The following is a 24,216-nucleotide window of genomic DNA, read 5'->3' as shown; positions in this document are numbered from 1 at the left end:
AGGCCTCACGGTGGATGCCAGAGTGAGAAAGCGAGAAGGATAACAGAATACCAGTGATAATTCTGCAACCCAGCCTTAAAAGTCAAGGACAGAGTTTAAAACTGCTAAGCCTCTGGAAGGACTGCAGCCTATTAAGGAGCTGTTGCCTCCCTGAGATGTGTCAGGGTCAGGGGAGGAATGATACCAGTACCCTATCATTCTGTTAGTCTGGAAGCCTTACCCTGCCTTCCTCCTCCTGCCTAATGAATTCCCATTAACTAATTTCAATCCATTCATCATTTTCTCTGGGAGACCTTCCCTGAATCTCAAAACAGTTAAAGATTTCACTCCTGTGGAAGGCACTGATCATTGTCTCTCGATGTCCATTCTCCTTTTCTTCCATGATTAGCATACCCCAGCTTTTTAGCTGGGCACAAAGCCACCTAGACTAGAGTTCACATTTCCCAGACTTCCTAGAAGTTACATGTGAGCATATGACTGAATTCTGGATGGGATATAGACAGAGTGTGTGTGGCATTTTCCAGGATCCTGTCTTAAGAGATGGGACACGAGCCCCTTTGCCTCTTCTTTCTTGTCTCTTCTTCTATCATGCTGTCTGGGATGCAGACCCATTATCTTGGTCCTTGAGGTCAAGGCCATACAAGGAGGATCAAAGAGAGAATAGGAGCGCCGATCTCAGACACCAAGGAGTACCATACCAGCCCTGCACTATGTTTATAGGAAAGAGAAATCAACTCCTATCTCGATTAAGCCACTGCTGCTACAGTTTTCCTGTCATTCACAGTTGGACCAAATCCTGACAATATATCTCTTCTGCATTATAAGGATACAATGCTAAAAAATGCTAAGATGTCATTAATTAAGATACACCCCAATTTCAGAGCTATTAAAATGAGGGGGGTATGAAATATAGCATTTCTGTTATTGCACAAAGGAGACTCCAGTGGTATAGTGGTTAAGAGTTCAGCTGCTAACCAAAAGGCTGGCAGTTCGAATCCACGAGGCATTCCTGGGAAACCCAGTGGGGCAGTTCTACTCTGTCCTATAGGGCCGCCGTAAGTCAGAATTGACTCAACAGCATTTTTTTTTTTTTTTTTTTTGGTTATTGCACAAATCATCTGTAATAAAATTTTACATTCTCGTCTCCCCTACTAGACCAAGCCAAACCAAACCCATTGCCGTCGAGTCAATTTCAACTCACAGTGACCCTACAGTTCTGTAGAACTGTCCCATATGGTTTCCAAGGCTGTAATCTTTACAAAAGCAGATCGCCACATCTTTCTCCCATGGAACAGCTAGTGGGTTCGAAGCCAACCTTTCAGTTCACTACTGAGCACTTAACCTCTGCGCCACCAGGGCTCCTACCCTACTAGACCATGACCTTCTCAATGGCAGGGATCATGTCTTATTTTCCTTTGTATCTGCAGATCTGACACAGAGGTATTCAGTAAAGGTTTCTGAGAGTCACTGTTGAATTAAATTATATTACCTTTTTATGTGCAATGTTTTTGGTACAAACAAAGCCATTGACAACCACAGAATCAAACTTCTTTCCACCTGGGATCTAATGGAACAATTAAAAAAAACAGATGATTAAAATTCAATGATACACCCTTAGATTCCAGTCAAATGGATGCTATTATTTTTTCCACTTTAAATTTTAACTACTGTGTGATCAAATATGGACAAAAAATTCCAGGATATTTCTTCCTTTCGATCAATGATTAATAGCATTTCAGCATTATTGTCTATTTTCCCACCTCCTACTCTCTCTCAAATGCATTATCTGGTACTCTACAATACCTATTTAACCAAATAAACTAGTGCCATATGGCAATTAAAACCACTATTGTTTACATTAAATATCCTGGTCCAAAGATACAGGATTCCATTACTTCTTAAATAAAAGCAAGTACCCAGTGCTTTTCCTCAGAACAGTGACAGTAATCTGTGGGAAGAAGCTTTCTTACAGTTGATGTGCCAAAAAAGAGGAAGCAAGAAAGGAAATGTATTTGTTTGGGTTTCCAACTCATCCCCCACCCAATTCATCCATTCCGTTCACTTTTCACTTCCTATGAGCAGCTTCCATGACCCCTAAGTATACTGCTAACAAACAGAACAGACAGCAGGAGCTGCCAGCCCTCACCTAGCACCCCTCACTCTTTTTAGATTATCATTAAAAGACAAATTACTGTCAGGCCCAACTCATCAGCTCCCAGCGTTAGGAAAACACTAGCAGAGCTCACTTTTTTGATGTGGACAAACTGACGAATATCCATGTCATCATCCCGGTTCTTGACATCAGGTCGGACTGTCTGAACAACCTGGCAGACCAGTGGCACAATGATGTCCCTCCAGGATGGTGACAATGACTCATTATGGAGCAACTGTTGGAGTAGTGCCATCAAGTGGTTATGATTAGCTGAACTACAAAAATGTTACAGGAGAGAAGTTTGCATAGTTAATACTGCCAGAGAAAATAATTCTGAAGATGCAACAAGCAGTCTACAAAGAAAGAAACATATGAACTATGACTCACAGATAAGATCTTCTAGGTCAATTTTAGTCTTTCAGTTTATCTGCACTTAATGATTTTGCATATAAATGAAATCTGTGAAAATCTGTAATCAGGGTGTCCCTTTTAATTAGCTGAAATGAAATTCTGGCACATTACAATAGGGATGGCCAAGCACAATTTGAGACTGTTGTCTTATAAGACATTTCCTCAGAACAGGCTTCATTTCCAAAGTAATTTTAGTATTTTTAACTTTAAGGAAGAGGAACTACGCATATGCCTATCAAGTCACTGAAGATTATATAAAAGGAAAATTAAATTAAAAAGATCACTGCCTTACAGCAATCTCTCCATTGCTTGTTTCTCTCCATTCTCCTCCCTCAGGAGCTCCAGGTTGTTATGATGCCAGCCCAAAGGTGTGAAAGGAAGTTCTTTGGATTTTTCCTCTACCCGACGATTAAATAACGATTCTAAGTAAAGAGTGAAATAAGTTATTACTTCACTGTCATGTTTTATACTATCTACTTGCATTTTTAGAAACTACTAGTTTCTTTTTTTAATTTTCTTAAGTTGACTGAATTGCCAGCTGAGTTGGTAATTATATCAGTAAAAATATATATGTAAGAATTAAGTAATAAGCCATAATTAGCAAGAGCCAAATCAGAGAACCGTGAAAAGGAGGTTAACATAAGGAACTAAGACAATTAAGCCAAAAATTACAAATATACCTTCTGAAAAGCAAATAGAAATAGACTTTTATGCTGTCCTTTTATTTATCTGAGGATATTAAAAAAAGGAGGGAGTAAATTTTTCCTATAAAATCACAAACTGAATCCTGCATTCAACAGAAATCTGAATGCTGACAGAACATGCGATAGCGTGAGTGCTGAACCTTAAAAAGAGCGGTTCACTCAAATGTATTTGAAAACGTAGATGACAGTGTAAAAAGTCTATTCACACAATCCTTAATAAGGTTTCTTTTTCAACATGGGAACAAAAGCCTTAAGAAAATAAAGTTTAACAAGACAGACACAAAATATAAAGAGATACTTAAACATGGTAAATAGCAATTAATTTCACCACAGGGTAAAATCCTTAAGTAAAAAGGCTGAAAAATAGATCAAGGCCAAAAAACCTAATAGTTAAAATTTCTGTTTTGCACAAAGGTTGCTCATTAAACAATTGTTGAAAAACACAAAGAGGGGGGAAACACAAAAATTCTTCAACCTCCCCCTCTTAAAAACAGACAAACAAAAAAAAACTTTCAACTAAAGGGTCCAGCAGGCTACTCAGTCCAGCATGTATCCATATGCCTGAGGTACAAGAACTGCACGTTTCAATTATGTAAACTGCAGCCTAAAAATTTCCAGCTGAACCACATGCTTGGAGGTGAATTTAGAAGCACTGCCAAGTTATGAGGTCAGCCACAAGCAGCCTCCCTTGTACCCGTTTGCTCTACCTTCACTCTTTTATATGAAACCCTCAGAGCCAAAAAAACACAATGGAAAGGGGACTTTTCTCCCATTATCTGAAGCCTAAGCTGTGGACTGTTCCGGACCAATTAAGTGAATATGCAGTCTACTCCACGGTAAGCTAGGAAAGGAAGGGTAAGAAAAGAAAGGCTTTTATTTCCTATACTCCTTTCACTGTCCCCCAAGAAACTGATTAGGAAAGTTAGCTCTTACTCCCTTCTACCTAATTCTCTCCCCAGCATCAACAGCATCCTCAATTGGATAAGGTCTGCCTATGGGCTTTCTGACAAGTCTGACAATCCTTGATGTATATCAGCACTTCAGATTACATTCAAGATACAGGAAAGTATAAAATGCCTTTAAAAGAATAAATTTCAAACTCTATTTAAAAGCTTTTTGAACAATTTTTCAAGTCAAAGACCTCTTCTCCTAAACCAAATCTAAGCTTATGTTCTTAGTTCTCGATGTTCTCAAAGTCCCTTCACATATTTTAAAACTGAGTTCCCATAATACTAAAATAATCAAGAATATATTTTCAGCACCTACTCTGTACCCCTTAATGTGCTAGGCCCTAACTAAGTATATCCTCATAAACAAGAGACATCATCCCACGCTCAGCTTTTGGTAAAATTACCTTTGATGAAGGCATCACTTATCGAGAGCTGTTGTCCGCCATTGTCAGAAATCAAATACTCTGCATACCAAGGAGAGAGCAAAGAGAGGAGGAAGGAGAGACATATGACAACATGCCCACATATTATACTGAGAACACACCTACACACAAAGAAGCTATGACTCATACTAAACCCATCATTGCCCGGCAAATTCAAGAAGCTTTAGGTTAAAATGCCTCTTTATACTTCTACACACTTCATACTACACTTAAAAGACCTGAATTAATAATTCAACAAAACCATCAAACAATTCACCTTAGTTAACATGTCAGATAATCTTAACATATCATTTTTCCCTCATCAAAACTCAGCTGGTTTATGAAAATTGAGATCTTCAGCAATTTACATGTAAAGCAAAAAATGTTACATAATTTTTCTCAGGTATAACTGTATTCTTAAACAAATAATGACTTCATTTATACTCAAGACAGTTCACAGATAGAGAAGCCACCAATATAACAACATAAAGTACTCTTTAATTTTAGAAGATAAGCTACAAAAAAAATTAATACATGACACTGGGAATAAAGATATAACTTACCAGGATTTTTATTAATTTTAAATTAGAGTTGTAGTTTTTCAAAAATTCTAACCAAACATTCCTAAATTATTGCTTTAAGAGAATTGCTAAACATATTCGGCTTTTAAAACATTATTCTTCTTGCTAGTGAAACTTACTCTTCCCCGTGACTTTTCTCTAGGTCTGTGACCACACATAGGTCAAATGGAGTTCTTTCTACTATGCAAATTAAACCACAATGCATCTTACATCCTTTAAAGTAAAAGCTCTCAACAAAATTCTTTTCAAGTAAAGTTCATTTATAATCAAATAGGTTTTAAAAAGTCGGTATGTTTCATGAGGAAATATGCTCATCCTGCAAATCAAGAAGCAAAGTAAATATTTATTTAGAAAATTCAAGAGTGCCATGGCAAATAAAACCAAGCGTACGGGTAAGTAAAGATAGTAAAGATTGATACTGAACTTTATTTCTGCTCCTCTCTCACAGGAATAAATAATGCCAACCCCTATTCAATTAATACATTGTTCTTTACAAGCTTTATTTTTTATGCGGATGCTTAGACACATATTTATGTATATATGAAATAACATAAGTGATAGATTTCCCCAACACTTTATTTCAAAAAAATTTCAAACATATATAAAATTCTGAATACCCTCAACCTAGATTTAATAATTGTTAACATGCCATATCTGCTTTCTCTTTACATATATGTATGCTTTTTTTTCCCTGAACTATTTCAAGTTACACATGACCCTTCAGTGCTGTTACTTCAGCACACGTCTCTTAAGAATAAGGGCATCTTTTCTCTATAGTCACAATACTATTAACACACTTCAGAAAATTGACAATGTCAATACAGTCCATACTCAAATTTATTCAACTATTCCCAAAATAACTTTAATAGATGCTATTTTTCTCAAGGAAACCCTGGTGGCGTAGTGGTTAAGTGCTACTGCTGCTAACCAAAGGGTCGGCCGTTTGAATCCGCCAGGCACTCTTTGGAAACTCTATGGGGCAGTTCTACTCAGTCCTATAGGGTCACTATGAGTCAGAACCAACTCGACAGCACTGGGTTATTTTTCTCAAACTTGATCCAATATTGTTCATACATTGCATCTGATTGTGTTTCTTCATTCTCTTTTAATCTAGAACAGTCCCCTACTTTTTTTTTTTTATAACACTGAATTTCGAAAGCGCCAATTTTCCTGTGGAACATCCCACATTCTGGATTTGATCAACTGTTCCCCCAAAATGCTGTTTAACTTGCTCGTCTAGCCTGTATTTTCATATAGATGGGAAGTTAGATCGAGAGGCTTACGGGAACAATTTTCACTTTTTTCTCTAGTTTCTACTTCTTAACTTTCCAAGAATGGTTCAGTATGTGCCTGCAATACATGATAAAATTTATTTGAACTTACAATACTCCAAGACTAATGTGGCAAAATGAATCCAAACAGATCACACTGTCCCAATTTTATAAGCTTCTGAAAATGAGGGGATTATTTACATAAGATTTTCAAAAATCTTTTTTTAAAGTACAGAAATTTCAACCAATTTTATAAATCCAAATGCCCTCTGACTTGGAAGACTGATGATGACCCACAAGAAGAGAGTAAGTATTTTACCTTTAATTTCAGTGAAAAGGTAAAGACCACCCATTCACACTTGTATTAGAGGGCAATGAAAACCAGAGGCAGGAGAATTCTATTATCAGTTCTTTCACTTTACTGCCAGACCACTCTGGCAATCTTTACTTTCTGTTAATCAGTGTTCATTTTAACTACAATGCAGAGGAAAACAGTTTCTCATTTTTCAACTTCACAAGAAAAATGAAGAAGGAATAATTCTTGTTAGTATGCTAAAAACAAATGAGAAAATTATTAAGTCCAGTAACATTTATTAAAGGATTTATAAAGTCCTCAAATTATAGAATCTCTAGGTTACAATTGACTGAAGAGATCAACATAATAATTACCTTCTTTCTGATGCAGGGATCGCCTCTAAAATATTCTTAGTGAGTAGGCTAAAGGATTCTTTACATTTATTACAATTTTTCTTTAATTCTAGACATAGATTTTTCATTTCGCAGACTCAGAATTAAAAGTAGACTTGTTGTTATTGTGTCCTTGAGTCAGTTCCAACTCACAGTGACCCTATGTACAACAGAACGAAACACTACCCAGTCCTGCACCATCCTCATAACTGTTGCTATGGTTGAGCCCACCGTTGCATCCACTGTGTCGATCCATCTCAATGAGGGTCTTCCAATGTCCTTCTCCAGGGACTAGTTCCTCCTGATAGTATGTCCAAAGTACATGAGATGCAGTCTCACCATCCCTGCTTCTAAGGAGCATTCTGGCGTACTTCTTGCAAGACAGATTTGTTCATTCGTCTGGCAGTCCATGGTATATTCAATATTCTTTGCCAACACCATAATTCAAAGGCGTCAATTCTTCAGTCTTCCTTATTCACTGCCCAGCTTTCACATGCACATGAGGCAACTGAAAATATCATGGCTTAGGTCAGGCTCTTAGTCCTCAAAGCAGCATATCTGCTTTTTAACACTTTACAGAGGTTTTTTGCAACAGATTTGCCCAATACAATATGTCTTTTGATTTCCTGACTGCTGCTTCCATGGGCACTGATTATGGATCCAAGTAAAATGAAATCCTTGACAACTCCAATATTTTCTGCATTTACCATGATGTTGCTTAGTGGTAACTTAGAAGTCATCAAGTCCACCTAAACTCTCACCCAATGTAACCATCTCTCCTCAATGACCCTAACAGGTGGACATTCAGACACCACTTAGATACTTCCAGTGTACAGTGGTAAACACTCACTACTCCTAACTACTGAACTTAGTTCTCCCTTCAGCCATATACAAAAAAAATTGTAATTTTAGATACACCAAACACCTAAAGGTGACACCAAGTCTTCTTTTTCCATTTTAAATAGCACTAAAGCCCTTAGTAAGAACTCGGTTGCTAACCAAAAGGTCAGCAGTTCAAATCCACCAGCTGGTCCTTGGAAACCCTAAGGGACAGCTCTATTCTGTCCTATAGGGTTGCTACGAGTTGGAATCGACTCAACTGAAACAAGTTTGGAAAGCCCTTAGTCAGTCAGTCTTAATATAACACGGTTTCCAGATATCTTAGGCGCCTGGAAACCCAACTCTGTTCATAACTCATAACCAAATACAAATCTTTAAATAAGACCCTCATTCTGGATATTATATTGCCACAAATGAGACCTATCATTGCATTAGAATGCGGCAGAGAAGTGGTTTAGCCACATCAAACTACTGAATTTCCAAGTAACTCAAACTTAGACCTTTATCACATGAGTTATTAAGAATGGCTTTCTCCAGCAGATATTAATAGTAAACTTTTTAGGCCTAATTATATTATTTTATACAAACACCAGCCATTCTTTCCAGTTTTTAATCATCTGTGAATCTGAAAAACCTTAAAAGTCCTGACTACTACTATAGACAGAGCCCTACAGCACACAACCTAGGAACATCTCCTTTCCAGGGACATTATTAATTAACCTTTTCAATATTTGGTATAACATTAAAACAAGCTACAAATCCACCTGCTATATTAGCAGCTGCATTACTGAGCTCTTAGACTTGCCAAAAACGCTGAGCTCTTTATGTGTGTTTCTCATATAACGGGTCATCCAGAGCATGTGCTTTTAACAGGTATATATAACTACTGCCTTTAACTACCTCTGTTCAATATATTTCAAGTGCACAACTGACCTCTTAATCTGCAAAAGTATCAAGACCATCAAATGTCTTATTAACATCAAAGAAGACAACACCTATCATATTCTCCTGATCTACCAATCTAGTATCATCAAAAAAATGGAAGTAGGTTGTTTCGCAATGACTTGTTTTAGTTAACCAATGCTGATGCCCAATCACCACCAATCCCGTTTTTAAACACCACAGTACATTCTGTTCATTAAACTTTTCTACAATTTTGCTAACTTCCAATATCACATCAAAAACCCTTCTTTTAAAAAAATTTTAACACATCTATCACTATAGTCACATAGGCCCTCTCCTACTCTCCGTAATTCCTCAAAGATAACAAACTTTGGCTCTATGATTCCAGCTACAAATTCTTACAGTAATCTGGCATATCATTTGCCTAAATTTGAACACAGACTTATTTAAAATAACCAGGCATTCTCCATCTCTTAATGATTTGGACTCTTGAGACTTCATTCTACCCCATTCTTTCTTATTAAGATTACTCTTAACAGGACAAAAAAAAAAAAAGCTTCTTTCAGTCACCAACTAACATTTTACCAACTTCCTCAAACACCTAGTCTAATTTTTCTTTCTTTCCATCACAATTTAAAAAATATTTTCTCGGATATCCTTGGCATTTTCCTCAATCTTTGACACAATCTGTACTTTTGCCGTTCTGTTATTTTTCGGAAAAGTGCTGACCCCCCTTTCAGATTCATCTTCATATGAAGATCGTCTCTCACAACTTTGAGGACAATCTTTTTTAAAAGTCTCATGACTTCACAATCTTTTCTAAAGTCTCAGATCAGAGAAGTCCCACAGGAGTCATGATGGTTTTTTTCAACTGCCAAGTGTTTCTCCTTTACCTTTTCTTGGAGTTACAATTTAAGGCCATACTGTAAAAATATCATCACTAAAGCCTCTTGTTCATTCTTCTCCCAACATTCTGAAGTAAATGTTTATGCTCAGCAGCAGTCCATCCTTTGCCATTATGAATTCTACAATGACATGTCACTTTCTTCAAGATTTTCGAAATTTCCTTCACCGTCCAAAAGATGAAATCATCAGCAAGTCAAAAATGTATTTCATACTCTGCTTTCAGCCAAAACAAATTGCTGACGTCCAGAGAGTAGGTGTCCTCCATCATGACATAGCCTACCTTTGAGCATTACCCAATACCCTCCATTTGACCAGATTACAGTTAGTTCTAAGTCAAATGTCACTTCAGGTACACTGTCCTTTCATACTCACCTAAATGTTCTCCACCATTTTCCCAATTTCCATTTTGAAGATTCCCATAAAGATATGCATTTCACTCATGTTCAGTGTTAGCCAAGTCTTGTCCTTTCCCACAACCTCTTTAAATTTCTTATTTTTAAACAAAATATGCCTTTTTATTACTCTCTTAAATGTCACTGTAAGACAGCTTAAGAATACCTAATATTGACACATACCAGAAATATGCTGTATGTCTATGAATTTATTTCAAATAATTTTAGTTACAGATATTTAAGTTCAAAAGGACAGCTTCTCTTTTCTGACCATATTTTTAGGCTCAAAATAGAGAACAGCAAAGAATTAGGAAAGCATGTCAGATCTAAACGATGATAATTCAACTTTAGAGATCTAAATGTTAAAAATTCAAACTCCAGGTGAAATCATGTAATAAAGTGCTTCGTCTTTATGATATGATCTGTAGGCATTATGACAAAGTAAGTCCCACAAGTAATTAATTTTATATAATGTCACTTCAGGGCTATAATCTAAATTGGCTTTCAATTACATCAAACAGAATAATCTTTTCATTCATCTAAAAATGATATTTTGTTTCTTACATGCTGCCATGTTAGACTTTAGTGATGGTTTACCTTATTTTTCTTTTTATATCAAATATCTTGTGAAAATGATCATTATTATTTTTTGAGTCAGTAAACTAAAGCCGCAAATAAGGTAGCTAATAATAAAGAATGAATTCATTTTGTGTTAGAGAATATAAATATAGCATACACATAATAATAAGCATGGTAAATTATAGTGGAAAGTTCTCTTGGAATATATGAACGTTTTTCCCCCAATCTAGCTGAAGAATCTGAACAGGTTTAATGAAACACTATGTTACTGGGTAATAGCATAAGCAAATAGGCTTTAAAATGTTAAATGAAGAAAGAGAAAAGGATAGAGCAGAACATCCATGTTATAAATGCAAAGAAATGCCACCTTGGAAGTTGCACATTATGCTAAGGGAAGAGCAGTCAGATGTAGTTCCTTTTAAAGACCACAAGCTTTAAACTGGGTATGGTGGTGCTGAGAGGGAAAATGAGAAATAAAAGGAACCAACCAAAAAAAGGTGTGGGAGGTGGTGAGGGGAAAATGAGAAAGGGTGGAACAAAACCCACACCAAATACCCTCAGCCACAGGGGACAGAGGAAGTCAGGAGGACAAGCTGACATGAAATCCTACGGCCCAATGCTGCAGCCTGTGTTTGGATTCCAGATGGCAACTACCTCCTACCTTTTTGGTCAGCAGGGTGAGGGGGCACATGTGGGTACTTGGAGGGCTTCTTGATATGGAAGTTCACGTTGTCCAGCTCCACGTTCAGGCTGATGGAAGCGGCTGAGTCACTGTCCACTGTGGACTGGAAACTGCTGACTGATGTGCGCTTGCTAGGACTGGCAGAATCTTTTAGTGTTGGGGAGGGGAAAAGAAATATAGGGAGAGGAGGGGGTAAAAATGGGTTTCATCAGGGTGTCAGAGGAAAGGAGAAAAATGGTTTTTTAATATACAAGCCCAATGTGCAATACCAAAATGGATACAGTATTTTCATGTACTTCTATGTGTAGACTTAATAAAATTTGAACAAGTTAATATATAAAATCAATTTTTAAAATAAAGAAACATATTGGAGGTTCTGCAGAAGGAAAGTCTGATATTATAGAGAAGAGGTGAGAAAGTTGTCTGCTGCAATATTATTAGCTCAGAGTTATTTTTAAGCTGCTGCAAACTACAGACTACGGTAAAATCTGGACACACCAGTGGCCTAACAAGTCAGTTTCTTAAGAAAATACTGTATCTAGGAAAAGGATTGCTGTCAGATGTTTACATTTAGTTGGAGTCATAAATCTTAACGTAAGCTTGTTTCAACTAAATAGACAAGACCCTAATTTTATCACACATACACAGTAATGATTCATAAGAACTAAAATGTTACAAAGTTAATTTAAACTCACTAGCCAAATTATCGTCACCATCCTCAGCTATCTGTTCTGTGTCGCTGTCATCAAACTTTATGTCTTTAAACCAAGATGGCTCAGAGTGTCCTTCCACAGAGTTCACTGAGTCACTGTCTGGAGAAGGCGTCTCGGAGAAATCCGTACTCTGAAGGGATCAAGACAGGATCCAAGGAATTTACCTTCAATGCCAACAATACTAAGGCTGTCACACTACAAATAAATTCTAGTCCACTATTTCTATAAATCTAACCAGTGAATACACTGACGTAAAAATAAACAAAAACTATGTTATAAGCCAGTATCATACTGACAAATTCCATCCTTAAAATTATAATTTGTATTAACCAGAAGGTGTGGTATTATGAATAAAATATTTCTTTAACAGAATTTACAGTGTTTCATTTCATCCTTTAGACCTGAGAGTGAAAATGGCTTAAAAATTGTTCTAACCTGCATCAACTCTCATGCAAATGCTAAAACGTACCATTAGATTTTAATAAATTATACCACACTAGTCTTTTGGGTCATTCGTCTCTTCTAACCACTGAGTTCCCAATTTTAGTTCATAAATGTGTTGCTAAACACTAATATATATCAAATTACAGGAACCAAAAGTGAAAGTATACCTTTTTATAAAGCTCTATCATTAAACAAATAACTTCCACTTCCCTAATTAAATTTTAAAAAATCAGATAAATAGAATACTCATAATTTTACCATTATAATACAATTTAACATTGCTAGAGTCGAAGTCTATTTCAATGGTAACATTAAATTTTTCAATAATTTTATGATGTACACTCCCCTTCTGGTTCTAAAAACACACATAGTAAAACCGAAAACCATTAAAGTTATATGACAAGTAAGTATAATACCACAAAGCCAAGCTTAAGAAAAGCTACACCAACTGAGTAAGATGTTTGATTCCAATAGCAGGTTTTTCATCACCACTACCTACCAAGTAAAAATGTTTTAACTGTCTTCAAACAGCAGGAAAATATGTTAGAAAAAAATTAACTTTGGGAAATTCAACTACTTTTTGTTCCCACTAATGAGGAAAGACTTAGAAACAAGCCTGCTATATTCTCATCGGCAGTAACCTGAAAATTACCTGCAGGGGTCTGTACAGCGCGTACTCATCCCTGAAAAGCTGATCGTGATGACTGACACAGTCCAGCCATCGTCCATCAACCATTGCTTGTCCAATTGCTATAGCCTGTGCCCTGAATCAAGACCAAGAAAAAAGAAAAGTTATAAAAATCAGTTAAAATAACTTTACACATAAATGATAAGACACAAACATAATTTTTTTGTGATCTAATCAGAGTTGGAATTTCAAAGGGTCCTTGGGTAGGTGAGGAATAAGATAAATCAAGACGCACTTAAGCTAAGTTAGAAGATTCTTCCAGGTACCACAGTAAAGGAGGAGTACCTACTAGTAAAGCGGCCTTCACAAACCCAATTACAACAAGCATTAGTGAGTGGTTAACGCATGCACACGTCTGTAGTTAGTAGAGGAGTAAATAAAATGGAGGACAGCATGGCTATCACCCTAAAGGAGCTTTACAGTCTTGAAAACAACATTAAATATTATAGATACAGGTATAAAATGTAAATACATCTATACAAGTCCAAGTCTCAAAGAGACTAAATAACAACTAAAACCAGAAAAGCTAAAAGTAGACAATGCCAAAGATGGAACTCACAGCTTCACTGCTTAAAGGTGTTTGTTTTTCTCTCTCCACAACTTACTTCTTCCCATGAGAGGATGGCTAACCTAACAAGTGGTAAGAGCTAGGGGACATGTTAACTTGAAAAACAACAGTATCTATCAGTTGCTCTATTTTATAAGTGATGTGTGAGGTGGACTAGGACACTCCAGGCATGGTTTATGTATTAACTCTCAACATAGGTTGCAAGGTCTAGATTAGAGAAGAGTAGCAGGGCAATCTACTTGGGCTTTAGGCCCCAGCTACCTTCCCCAATCCTGCTTTTTGGGAATTCTGCATCTTAAGAATTACTGCATGTTTCTGTTTTTAATAAGGCTAATGGGACCCCACGTGCTCCTTGCATCTATTCTCTACTGGTTAAGCCCAGATGTGAAGAGGGATTAGTACTCCAAACCATAAGATACATGAAACGAATAGCACCCTACTCACAGATTTACTTCCCTTCATCTTCAAATATGTGTCCTCATCAAAAATAATTATATCGAAATGTCTTTAAGATCATAATACCTTGTAGCAATGTGTCCATTTCGGATTAGCCAGTTGACTAAATCCTTCCCTACAATGCAGTTGGGATGTGTTCTCAGCCAGTAGCGGTGATCCTGAAACTCCATTCCACTACTGTGATGGCAGATTTTCTTCCACAGGTCCTTTAACTGAACGCTGTCCTGCAATCACATTAAAAGCAAGTAATTACTCATGAGAAGGATGCTATGCACCTCTTCAGATTCTTTCCTGTGATTTTGAGATCCATAAAAAGAAATTCAATTTAGAGTCTTCTGTAGTAGCTTAGACATGCATCGGGGATACCCTGAACTCAGTTCACCTAATCACAAACGTAAGTTTTTCACCTAGAAAACCAGCTATCCCAAATACTTTTTTTCAGTCAAGAGTGTGTATAAGTGGTTTCCCAGTTTTCTAAGTGCAAAATATTGTCCTCTTCTTTGGAGATGAGACAAGGGAGGGGGAGACAGCAGTCAATCGCACCAATCTAACGTAACTGTCCCTAGCTAGCCTTAACTCCACCAGATCCTCACCTATGCCCAACTGCCAGGTGAATTCTCCTAAAAACGGCCTTCAGTGAATTACTCCCCTGCTCCAAAAAACTTTCAATGTTGATCAGTGTGTACAGGTTGAGACCTAAACTTGTAAAAACTGACTTTACTGCCTTCCACACCATGCAGTCCCAAATAATTTCCCACTCTTATTGCCCACAGAGTCCAACTTAAATTCTTTCCCAACCTCTCACAATTATAATCCTACTTCTGTCCATGGAAAATGCTATGCTTATTCTTGCCTCCATACCTTTCCTCACATCTTTAAAGATTCCTTTTGCTCACTGTCTATCAAAATCCATTCCCATCCTTCAGGGTCCAGATCCAAGGCCTTCTGTTTAAAGCCTTTTCTGACTCCCTCACTAGTAATGATCTTTTTATTCTTTGAATTCTTATACGACCCAGGATCCATATTATTCATTTGATCCTCCTTTTATTATTAAAGTGCTACCTGTCCGTTGACATAATAGTATTAAATGCTTGAAAACCTTTCCATGTGTATGAGAAACAGATTTCAAACTTTAAACAGCAATATGTACCTAACTAAAGGTTAAGCTCTCTTGTTATGTAGGCACCTGAATTCTGATCTTGCCAGATGAAAGATGTCAAGAAAAAATGAGCACAAAATATAAGTGAGGAACACCTGACTGATTTCTCAAGTTATCCTAGTAAAATCTTAAGCTAATTATTTCTTCTGGCTAATTTATATACTGAGTGGCTATTCCATTTGTATGTTTCTCTCAGAAAAAAATCAGTGAGATAAACATCCTTTGTGCTCAAAATTAGCAATGGGTTAAAGATACTGGGCCGGTACCAGAAGAATTTTGCGTTCATCCTCAGTGGTCTCTGTTCTAACATATGTTCGGTTAGCCTGGGGACTGACAGATGTCTCATATGAAGGTACCATAGGAGAACCAGATCGATCCAGTGACAGGTTAGTAATGCTGGCCGACCTGGAAGCAAAAACAAAAATGACATACAGTTATAAATTCTGCAATGATAAACAGAATTACAGTGAAAATTCATTTTAAAAGTAAGTGTACACGTTAATGGTACTTTTGAAAACAGTTACGATTGTTTACGTGTTATCACTGGGGGCAGCTAAGTGAAGCGTACACAGAAACTCTCTGCACTATGTTTGCAATGACTACATGAGTATAAAATTAGCTTTACAACCAAAATGCATCTACAATTTGATCACTTCTCATCTCATTGGTCTGGCCAATTCTCTCGCATGGATTATTGCAACAGCTTTCAAAATGGTCTTCTCCTCTTATGTCCTAGGATCTACTCCACAGAGCTGCTACAGTATTTCGTTCAAAACATAATTCAGATCATGTCATTCCGTGCCTATTCAAAACTCACCAATAATGGGAAGCCTTTTTAGAACAGAATGTCAACTAATAAATATAGATGGAATGATGGAGTTAGAAAATCATTATTTTGCAACCAAAATAGTAAACATTAGATTCAAGCAAAGAATCATAAAACTGTTGAGTAAAAGATTGATGGGGAGGAAAATGTTTACACAGTCTCAAAGTATCTCCACTACACATTATTTATGAATTACAAAGGGGAAAACAGTAACTTTTCAGTGGAGAAACCTAGTGGACACCACCTTAATGAAGAGATCCAGTCAACACCACCAATAATGGCATAAACTTGTATTACATTATTTCTGAAACAATAAATTGAGAATACATCATTTATGTAGTATTCCTGCCAAAAAATGCACAGCCTAAATCTAATTATGAAAAAAGACTGGACAAACCCAAACTGATAGGCATTCTACTAACCAACTGGCCTACAGTCTTCACAAACATCAGTATCATGAAAAAGAAAGACTTAGGGACTGTTACGGGTTAAAGCAGATCAAAAGACAAGACAACTAAATGTAATGCATGATTCTGGACAAAGTCAGATTGGGGAAAATCTGCCCTAGAGGAATTAGAACAATTGGCAAAATAAGAATGCATACTATATACCAGATAATAGAAATTTATCACTGTTAACTTTGCTGAATTTGTATTGTGGTTACACAAGAGAATATTATTGCTCTGAGGAAATACTTAAATACTAAAAAACACTTGTCTGAAACTTACTCTCAAATGGCTTAGAAAAAAATGGTACGTATATTACATAAAAAGTGACAAAACAAATGGACAAAATATAAATAATTAATGAATCTCAATGAAGGATATGGGAGAGCTCATTTTACTGCTCTTACAACTTTTCTCCATGTTTCAAATTTTCTCAAAATATTTAAAAATTAGGTAAAAATAAGAACTAAAACTCTCCAATAGCCTGCTACCTCACTCAGAGTAAATGACAAGGTCCTTACAACTAATTGCAGTATCGCTCTACTCCAGGTCTGCAGGACTCCTTGTCACTCCTCACCAGGAGTGTTTCTCTCAAGAATGTGCTATCCCCTTTGTTGTCTTGGTTTACTCTTCCCCAAGACACCCACATGGCTCATTCCCTCACCTCCTTCCGATCTTTACTCAAATGTCACTTTCTCAGTGAGGCCTCCCCTGGCCGAATTATTTAAAACTTCAATCCCCACCCCACTCCCTATGCTATTCTGTGCTTTAAATTTTTGTCTTTTCCATTCACTGCTGTATTCCCAGCACTAAATGTGTATGCAGTCAATAATTACTTGTTGAAAGAATAAACTGAAAGTACACCGTTGTTGTTAGGTACCATCAAGTCAGTTCTGACTCCCTGTTGTTGTTAGGTGCTATCGAGTCCATTCTGACTCATAGCAACCCCATGCACGACAGAACAAAACACTGCCTGGTCCTGTGTTGCACTGTTGCAGCCACTGTATCAATCTATCTGGTCAAGGGCCTTCCTCTTTTTAGCTGACCCTCTACTTTACCAAGCATGATGTCCTTCTCCAGGGGCTGGTGTTATCCCTCTTCATAACATGTACAAAGTAAGTGAGATGAAGTCTCACTATCCTCGCTTCTAAGAAGCATTCTCACTGTACTTCTTCCAAAGCAGTTAATTCTTCCTCCTGGCAGTCCATGGTATATTCAATATCCTTCGCCAACACTGTAATTCAAATGCATCAATTCTTCTTCAGTCTTTCTTCATTGTCCAGCTTTCGTATGCATACAAGGCAACTGAGGATACCATGGTTTGGGTCATGCACACCTTAGTCCTCGAAGTGACATCTTTGCTTTTTAAGACTTTAAAGAGATCTTTTGCAACAGATCTGACCAATACAATGCATCACTTGATTTCTTGACTGCCATTTCCATGGGTGTGGACTGTGGATCCAAGTAAAATGAAATCCTTGACAGCTTCGATCTTTTCTCTGTTTATCATGATGCTGGTTATCAGTCCAGGTGTAAGGATTTTTGTTTTATGGATAAGGTGTAATCCATACCGAAGTCTGCAGTCTTTGATCTTCATCAGTAAGTGTTTCAAATCCTCTTCGCTTTCAGTAAGTAAGGTTGTGTCATCTGCATATTGCAGGTTACTAATAAGTCTTCCTCCAATCCTGATGCTACATTGTTCTTCATATGGTCCAGCTTCTCTGATTAATTGCTCAGCATATAGGTTGAATAAGTATGGTGAAAGGATACAAACCTGATCCATACCTTTCCAGATTTTAAACCACACAGTATTCCCTTCTTCTTTTCGAACAATTGCCTCTTGGTCTATGTACAGGTTTCACGTGAGCACACGAAGTGTTCTGGAATTCCCATTCTTTGCAATGTTATCCACAATTTGTTATGATCCATACAGTCGAATACCTTTGCACAGTCAATAAAACACAGGTAACAATCTTTCTGGTATTCTCTGCTTTCAGCCAAGATCTACCACCTGTCAGTTCGTGTTACTGTGGTAGCTTGCATGTTACTGTGATACTAGAAGCCACGTCATCAGTATTTCAAATATCAGCAGGGTCATCCATTGTGGACAGATTTCAGCAGAGCTTCCAAAATAAGACAGACTGAGGAAGACCTGGCGATCTACTTTTGAAAAAACTGGCCAGTGAAAATCTTACAGATGGCAACAGAAAGTACATTAAACCATGCTAATTTAGATGTCTAGTTCTTCAGGTTTATAACCACTTATTCAGAACCTAAGCTTGCAACAAAGAAAGCATTTTCAGTGGGTAGGTGTGGGTGTTAGCAAGATTCCAGTGAAGTGAAAAAAGTATGTAAGTAGAATGGTATAGGCAACTATTTCAAGGAATTTGGCTAAGAAGAAAAGAAATAATTGAGAACACAAGTAACTGGAGGTAGAACATGAAAGTGGGTGTTAGTTTTGAGTAAGTAAGACCTGCATTTGTTTAAATGGTAAGGAGTCAGCAAAGAGAGGTGTACTACATAACATCCATGGGTGCCCAATAAGAAACAGGGAGGGAAGGGGTCTAGAATGCAAATGGAGGAATCAGCCTCGGTTAAAAGGCAGAAAAGAGAAAAAGGATGGCTCCAAATGTCATCAAGATGCTAACTGGTAATAAAAGCTGAGAAAGTTCCCATCTGGTTTATTTCCCCTCTTTGCCATGTACTAAGAAGTGAGACCATCTGCTGAGTGAGAAAAGAAGAGGGTATAGGTTCAGAGATCTGAAACCGATGGAGAACACTGGAAAGTGCCATTGGGAGAATGTAAGCAAGTACTGACCAGCAAAAAGAAAATAACTTAACTCAGCTTCTACAGCTAGAAGAAAGTATAACAACCAATCCCATCCTTCACTGTCTATTCTTCTCATTACTATGAAAAGAATTGAAAATAAGACAATAAAGTGTTTTCACTTGGCAGTTTACCTATTTCGAGCAGGAGATTTTCCAGCATCCTCCTGAACAGATACAAGTCTTGTTGACAGTGCAGTATTGGAGGAGTCTGGATGAATCAAACTATAAAGAAAATAAGAATGCAGTGAGATCATCTGGAACAGTAAAAGGTAAACCTATATTTAAAGTTTTTAATGAGGTACTTTAATATTCTAAAGCAGAGTAAGTATTTTTCTCTGTAATAATGGGATTGAGTCATTTTTAATTTCTTCTTTAACTAGTGTGAATACTGTATATGGTTTTTATCTTAAGTACACCAAATACCAAAAGACAGTAAACAAGTTTACTAAGTATGCTGAATGCCAATAAAATAATAACATTGGTTAGATGGGTAATTTACAGAACTCCTTTCCACATCATATGTACAAGACTGGAGGAAGTTTACTGTCCTAGATTTTCTGAGACAACCCTGAGTTTAAACATTTTATTCTCAGTCCCCATATCCCACTGGAATAGCACTGTAGAGTCAGACAAACCCTGGCCAAGTACAGGCTCTACCTCTTACGAACTGTGTGACCTTGGGTACGTTACTTAATATCTCTCTGAACCTCAGCATACACATCCATCAAAAAGAGAAAGTAGTGCCTACCACAGAGACATGATGACTAAAAGAGAATGAACACTAAGCAATTAACAGAGAACCTAAAGTTTAACTACTACTCTACCTTTGGCACCCACCCTACATCTTTTAGACAGCTTTCATACCTAGTTTGCTTCATTAAGTCACAACTGCCAATTCTGAGCTCACACAACAGGGCTACACTACAACTATAGGGCATTACTAACCAAAGTAATCAGGAGCTGAAAAATCCCTATGCTTTTTAGAAACTGTTTTATTAAAGACAGATTTTGAGAATTAAAAAAAAAAAAAAAACTTTAAAGAGTCATGATGTCACAAACACCCAGCCACCCACCACACACTTTAAGAAAAAGCATCACCACAGGCTTTGAAGTCTCTGTATTCCCTGTCCAATCCCATTCCCCGATTTCTTGCCTCGATGACAGAACTGTCCTGTTATATTTATCATTCCCTTGCTTTTCTTTTTACCACACTTTATCCATAGACGATGTACTGTTAGTTTTGTATATTTTTAACTGCATGTATGATTAGGTGACTGTCTTTTCTACGTTACGTCCCTGAGATTCATTCATGTTCAATGTAGCTGCCGATTCATTCATTTTTACTTCTGTATAAAGTCGTTGATCACATACTAATAATCCTCCCACCCTTAAGAGGTAATGGAGAAGATAACTTACCAGAAAGATGTTAGTGAAAGCTCTAAGTTCTTTGGCAATGACAAATTTGGTATTATGCTTAAGAAAACAATTTAGCTAAAGAAAACAATCAGAAACTGATGAACTTAATGATTCTAATTCCAACAGTTCTAGCTAACTGCCAACAATATCCCCCCTACCAGGTAGTGCAGCACACTTAGAAATGTAAAAAAATATACAATGTTTCTTAGAAAGGAAACAATCTAATTTTTTTTTTTTTTTTAGATTGTATGGGCATCCTCCTTAACAAGGCTACATTAGGAATTATTCATTTCAATTACTTCTGTTGTCTAAAGAATCACTCAACAAATACTTATCAAGATCATACACATGCCATGCATTATTTTTAGCGCCAATGGTAGAGCAGTGAACAGGAAGATATAAAGACCCTCCCATCATGGAGCTTACATTCTAATTAGTCAATATCACAATCCATAAACATCTTCTCTGAACCTTTTAGACGCAAGTCAAGAAAAGGAAGAAAATAATGAATTTGGAGGAAACATTCAAAGAAAATAAATGTTAACCAAAAGCACTCATAGGTCACAAAACTATCAGTATTTCTAAAATACAAATAAAATTATATTTAACGGAAGCTACCTTTGCCAGGCCAAATCATCCTCTAAAAATATGTTGCGGCTGGCTTTTCTACTCCCAACAGGTGTTCGGGGTTCACTCGGATCGAGCACAGACACAGAACAGGCAGAATCTGAAAGAGCATTCAAGTCTTCCCCAATGGAATTGCTGTCTGTGGAATAAGCATAACTTAAGGCTATTTTTCTACAGTATGTACAAGCTCGGAGGTCTCCTAGAGAGAGAAAAAATTAAGTAAAATTGGTGTTAATACATTACTCAACAGAGCATTTTAAATCCTTAATCTAGTAACAGAAAAAGTCTTCAAGTGAAGACTACCAAAAAAGACATTTTTAAGAAGTTATATAGTTAGCTCTTTTATTTATTTGCAGGAGCCATCATTATGATAAATTCATAAGATGTCCCAATTACCTCAAATATATGAGTCAAAAACGACTTTACGGTACCTAACAACAATTTATGAATTAAGAAAATACAATCCACTGATACTAGAAAACTGGACTTAAAAGAATTATTTTTCAAGAGTCTAAAATAATGAATCTACCAGAGACAGTAGGTTCAAGGAGGAAAAGAATTTTTAGTTGAGTAAATAAATAAAAGTACATAAAACGTTTCCCACAAAGCAAAACGTTTTCCCTAGGCAACAAAAGGAAAAATGTTAGTAAAGGTCTCTATTGTGAAGCCCTATAAGGCCGCTATGAGTCAGAACAGACTCGACGGCAATGGCTTTGGTTTGTGTTTTTTATTGTGAAGCCAAGAAAATGGCCTATGTGAGGAGTATATTTTAAAAACTAGCTAATAGAAACTGGGCTTACATACAATATGCAAGATGGAGCTAAAGACTAGAGTGGCTATAATGAAATATTCTTGGGAGGATATTTAATACCTGAAATGTGAGCAAAACTCAGATATTGGTTGGAAATAACCTTCAAATTACCCTCAATTTCCCTTTGTTTTTAATTTCTCAAAAAGTACAAATTAGGAGGATCTCACAACCACCAAGGTAGGAGAGCCAGGAGTGGAGCATGTCTTTTGGACCTGGGATCCCTGTGCTGAGAAGATTCTGAAACCAGGAGACCAAGAGAGAGACAGAGAGTTGTAGCACCGCAGACGGTGAGAAGCAGCGGCAGAGAACAGTGCAGAAGAACCACGAAAGAGACCAGCAAGGGGCGGCCTGGCCCACAGAGCAAGAAAGATGAGTGCCTTCAGGCAGGAGGCTTGCTGGTGGAGTAGGGTGCCTCCGGACACTTGGTGAACCTAGGTCCTAGGTTTGCCAACCCAGGAAGCTGGAGCTGAGCACCACTGGGCCAAGGCTTACCAGCAGAGCGCGATGCCTCAGGGCGCTTATGGGCAGAGCTAAAACGGCTCCGTAACACTTGCCTGAGCAAGGCAAAAGAGAGGGACCAGAGAGAAGTGTGCCTATGGACATGGCTGAGAAGAGGCTGTCCTGATCAAAGAACTGTATCCTGAGCGTTCCTAAACCTAAATTGTAACCTATTACTTTCCTAATAAAGCCCTAAACTGTGAGTGTGGTCTGTGAGTGTGGTCTGTGAGTTCTGTGTAGCCACTGCAACAAATTATCAAACTCAGTAGTGAAATAGCCACTGCTGTGGGAGGGACGGCTCGTGTCAAAATTGGTAAAAAGGGCTGGCGAGAAGAGGTATATCCGACCTTCACCTCATAGCACTCAGTCTTGGGCTGCTGATCTTGATTCTACAACCCCCTTGTGATGTTAGAGGTCAGGTATCTCCACCACGCCATTTTTTACAGTTGGTGTCAGAAGTAGGGATCATTGCAATGGCTCTAGACTCATGGAAGCACAGAACTTAGAAAGAGAAAGAAAGGGCATGGGAAGGTGAACCTTTTGATTCTTAGATGGTTACTTTGTTACCTACAATGGCTGAAAGGAAAGTAACAAATGTCATGCTGCAGCTGAGGGGAGAAAAGCTGCATCTGGAGTGGTCTGGAGCAGGGCCCAGGCCAGTTAAGTGAAATGAATAATAGGGGACCAGTTCTCCTGATGCCATCCAGCCAGAGACTGGCCATATGCATATGAATTGGAAGGTAGTTAAGGTATGGAGAGAAGAATATGAAACTGGAATGTTTAAAAAAGGGTTTATATGTTTATCTGAATGTACTAGGGATACTGAATGTTTCTCCTACCTTATATTGTAAAACAAACCTAAATGTATGATAGAAATGAATATTGGCTCCAGGCATACCTCGTTTTATTGCACTTCACTTTATTGCGCTTTGCGCTTATTGCTTTTTTTTTTTTTTTTTTAACAATTGAAGGTTTGTGGCCAACACTGCATTGAGCAAGTCTTCCGGTGCCATTTTTCCAACAGCATGTGCTCACTTTGTGTAATTTTGGTAATTCTCAAAATGTTTCAAACTTTTTCATTTCATTCTGTTATGGTGATCTGTGATCAGCCATCTTTGATATTACTATCATAATTGTTTTAGGGTGCCACAAACCACGCCCATATAAGATGGCGAACTTAATCAATAAATGCTGCATAAATTCTGATTGCTTCACTGACTGGCTATACCCCTTCTCTCTCCCTCTCCTCCAGCCT

General features: G+C 37.4%; 1 protein-coding gene across 12 annotated transcripts in view; it reads right to left on the bottom strand.

Annotated features, from left to right (window-relative positions):
• PIKFYVE (phosphoinositide kinase, FYVE-type zinc finger containing) overlaps nucleotides 1–24,216 on the bottom strand; it is an 84,633-nt gene that overhangs the window by 41,866 nt on the left and 18,551 nt on the right. For 9 of the 12 annotated variants that reach the window (XM_049888010.1, XM_049888011.1, XM_049888016.1 and 6 more), the window contains 11 exons: nucleotides 21,644–21,851; nucleotides 19,742–19,831; nucleotides 15,775–15,913; nucleotides 14,416–14,573; nucleotides 13,290–13,401; nucleotides 12,176–12,323; nucleotides 11,460–11,627; nucleotides 4,622–4,681; nucleotides 2,856–2,985; nucleotides 2,247–2,427; nucleotides 1,490–1,564 (listed from right to left, as the gene is read on the bottom strand). In XM_049888010.1, coding sequence (XP_049743967.1) covers nucleotides 1,490–1,564; nucleotides 2,247–2,427; nucleotides 2,856–2,985; nucleotides 4,622–4,681; nucleotides 11,460–11,627; nucleotides 12,176–12,323; nucleotides 13,290–13,401; nucleotides 14,416–14,573; nucleotides 15,775–15,913; nucleotides 19,742–19,831; nucleotides 21,644–21,851 — 1,469 coding nt within the window. Of the gene's footprint in view, nucleotides 1–1,489; nucleotides 1,565–2,246; nucleotides 2,428–2,855; nucleotides 2,986–4,621; nucleotides 4,682–11,448; nucleotides 11,628–12,175; nucleotides 12,324–13,289; nucleotides 13,402–14,415; nucleotides 14,574–15,774; nucleotides 15,914–19,741; nucleotides 19,832–21,643; nucleotides 21,852–24,216 lie in introns of those variants that run through there. The other 3 variants (XM_049888017.1, XM_049888019.1, XM_049888020.1) reach the window with 3 other exon arrangements.

The sequence above is a fragment of the Elephas maximus genome, chromosome 6 (genome assembly GCF_024166365.1).
Source record: "Elephas maximus indicus isolate mEleMax1 chromosome 6, mEleMax1 primary haplotype, whole genome shotgun sequence".
Classification (NCBI taxonomy): Eukaryota; Metazoa; Chordata; class Mammalia; order Proboscidea; family Elephantidae; genus Elephas; species Elephas maximus.
This window is presented reverse-complemented; position numbering and strand designations above follow the sequence as displayed.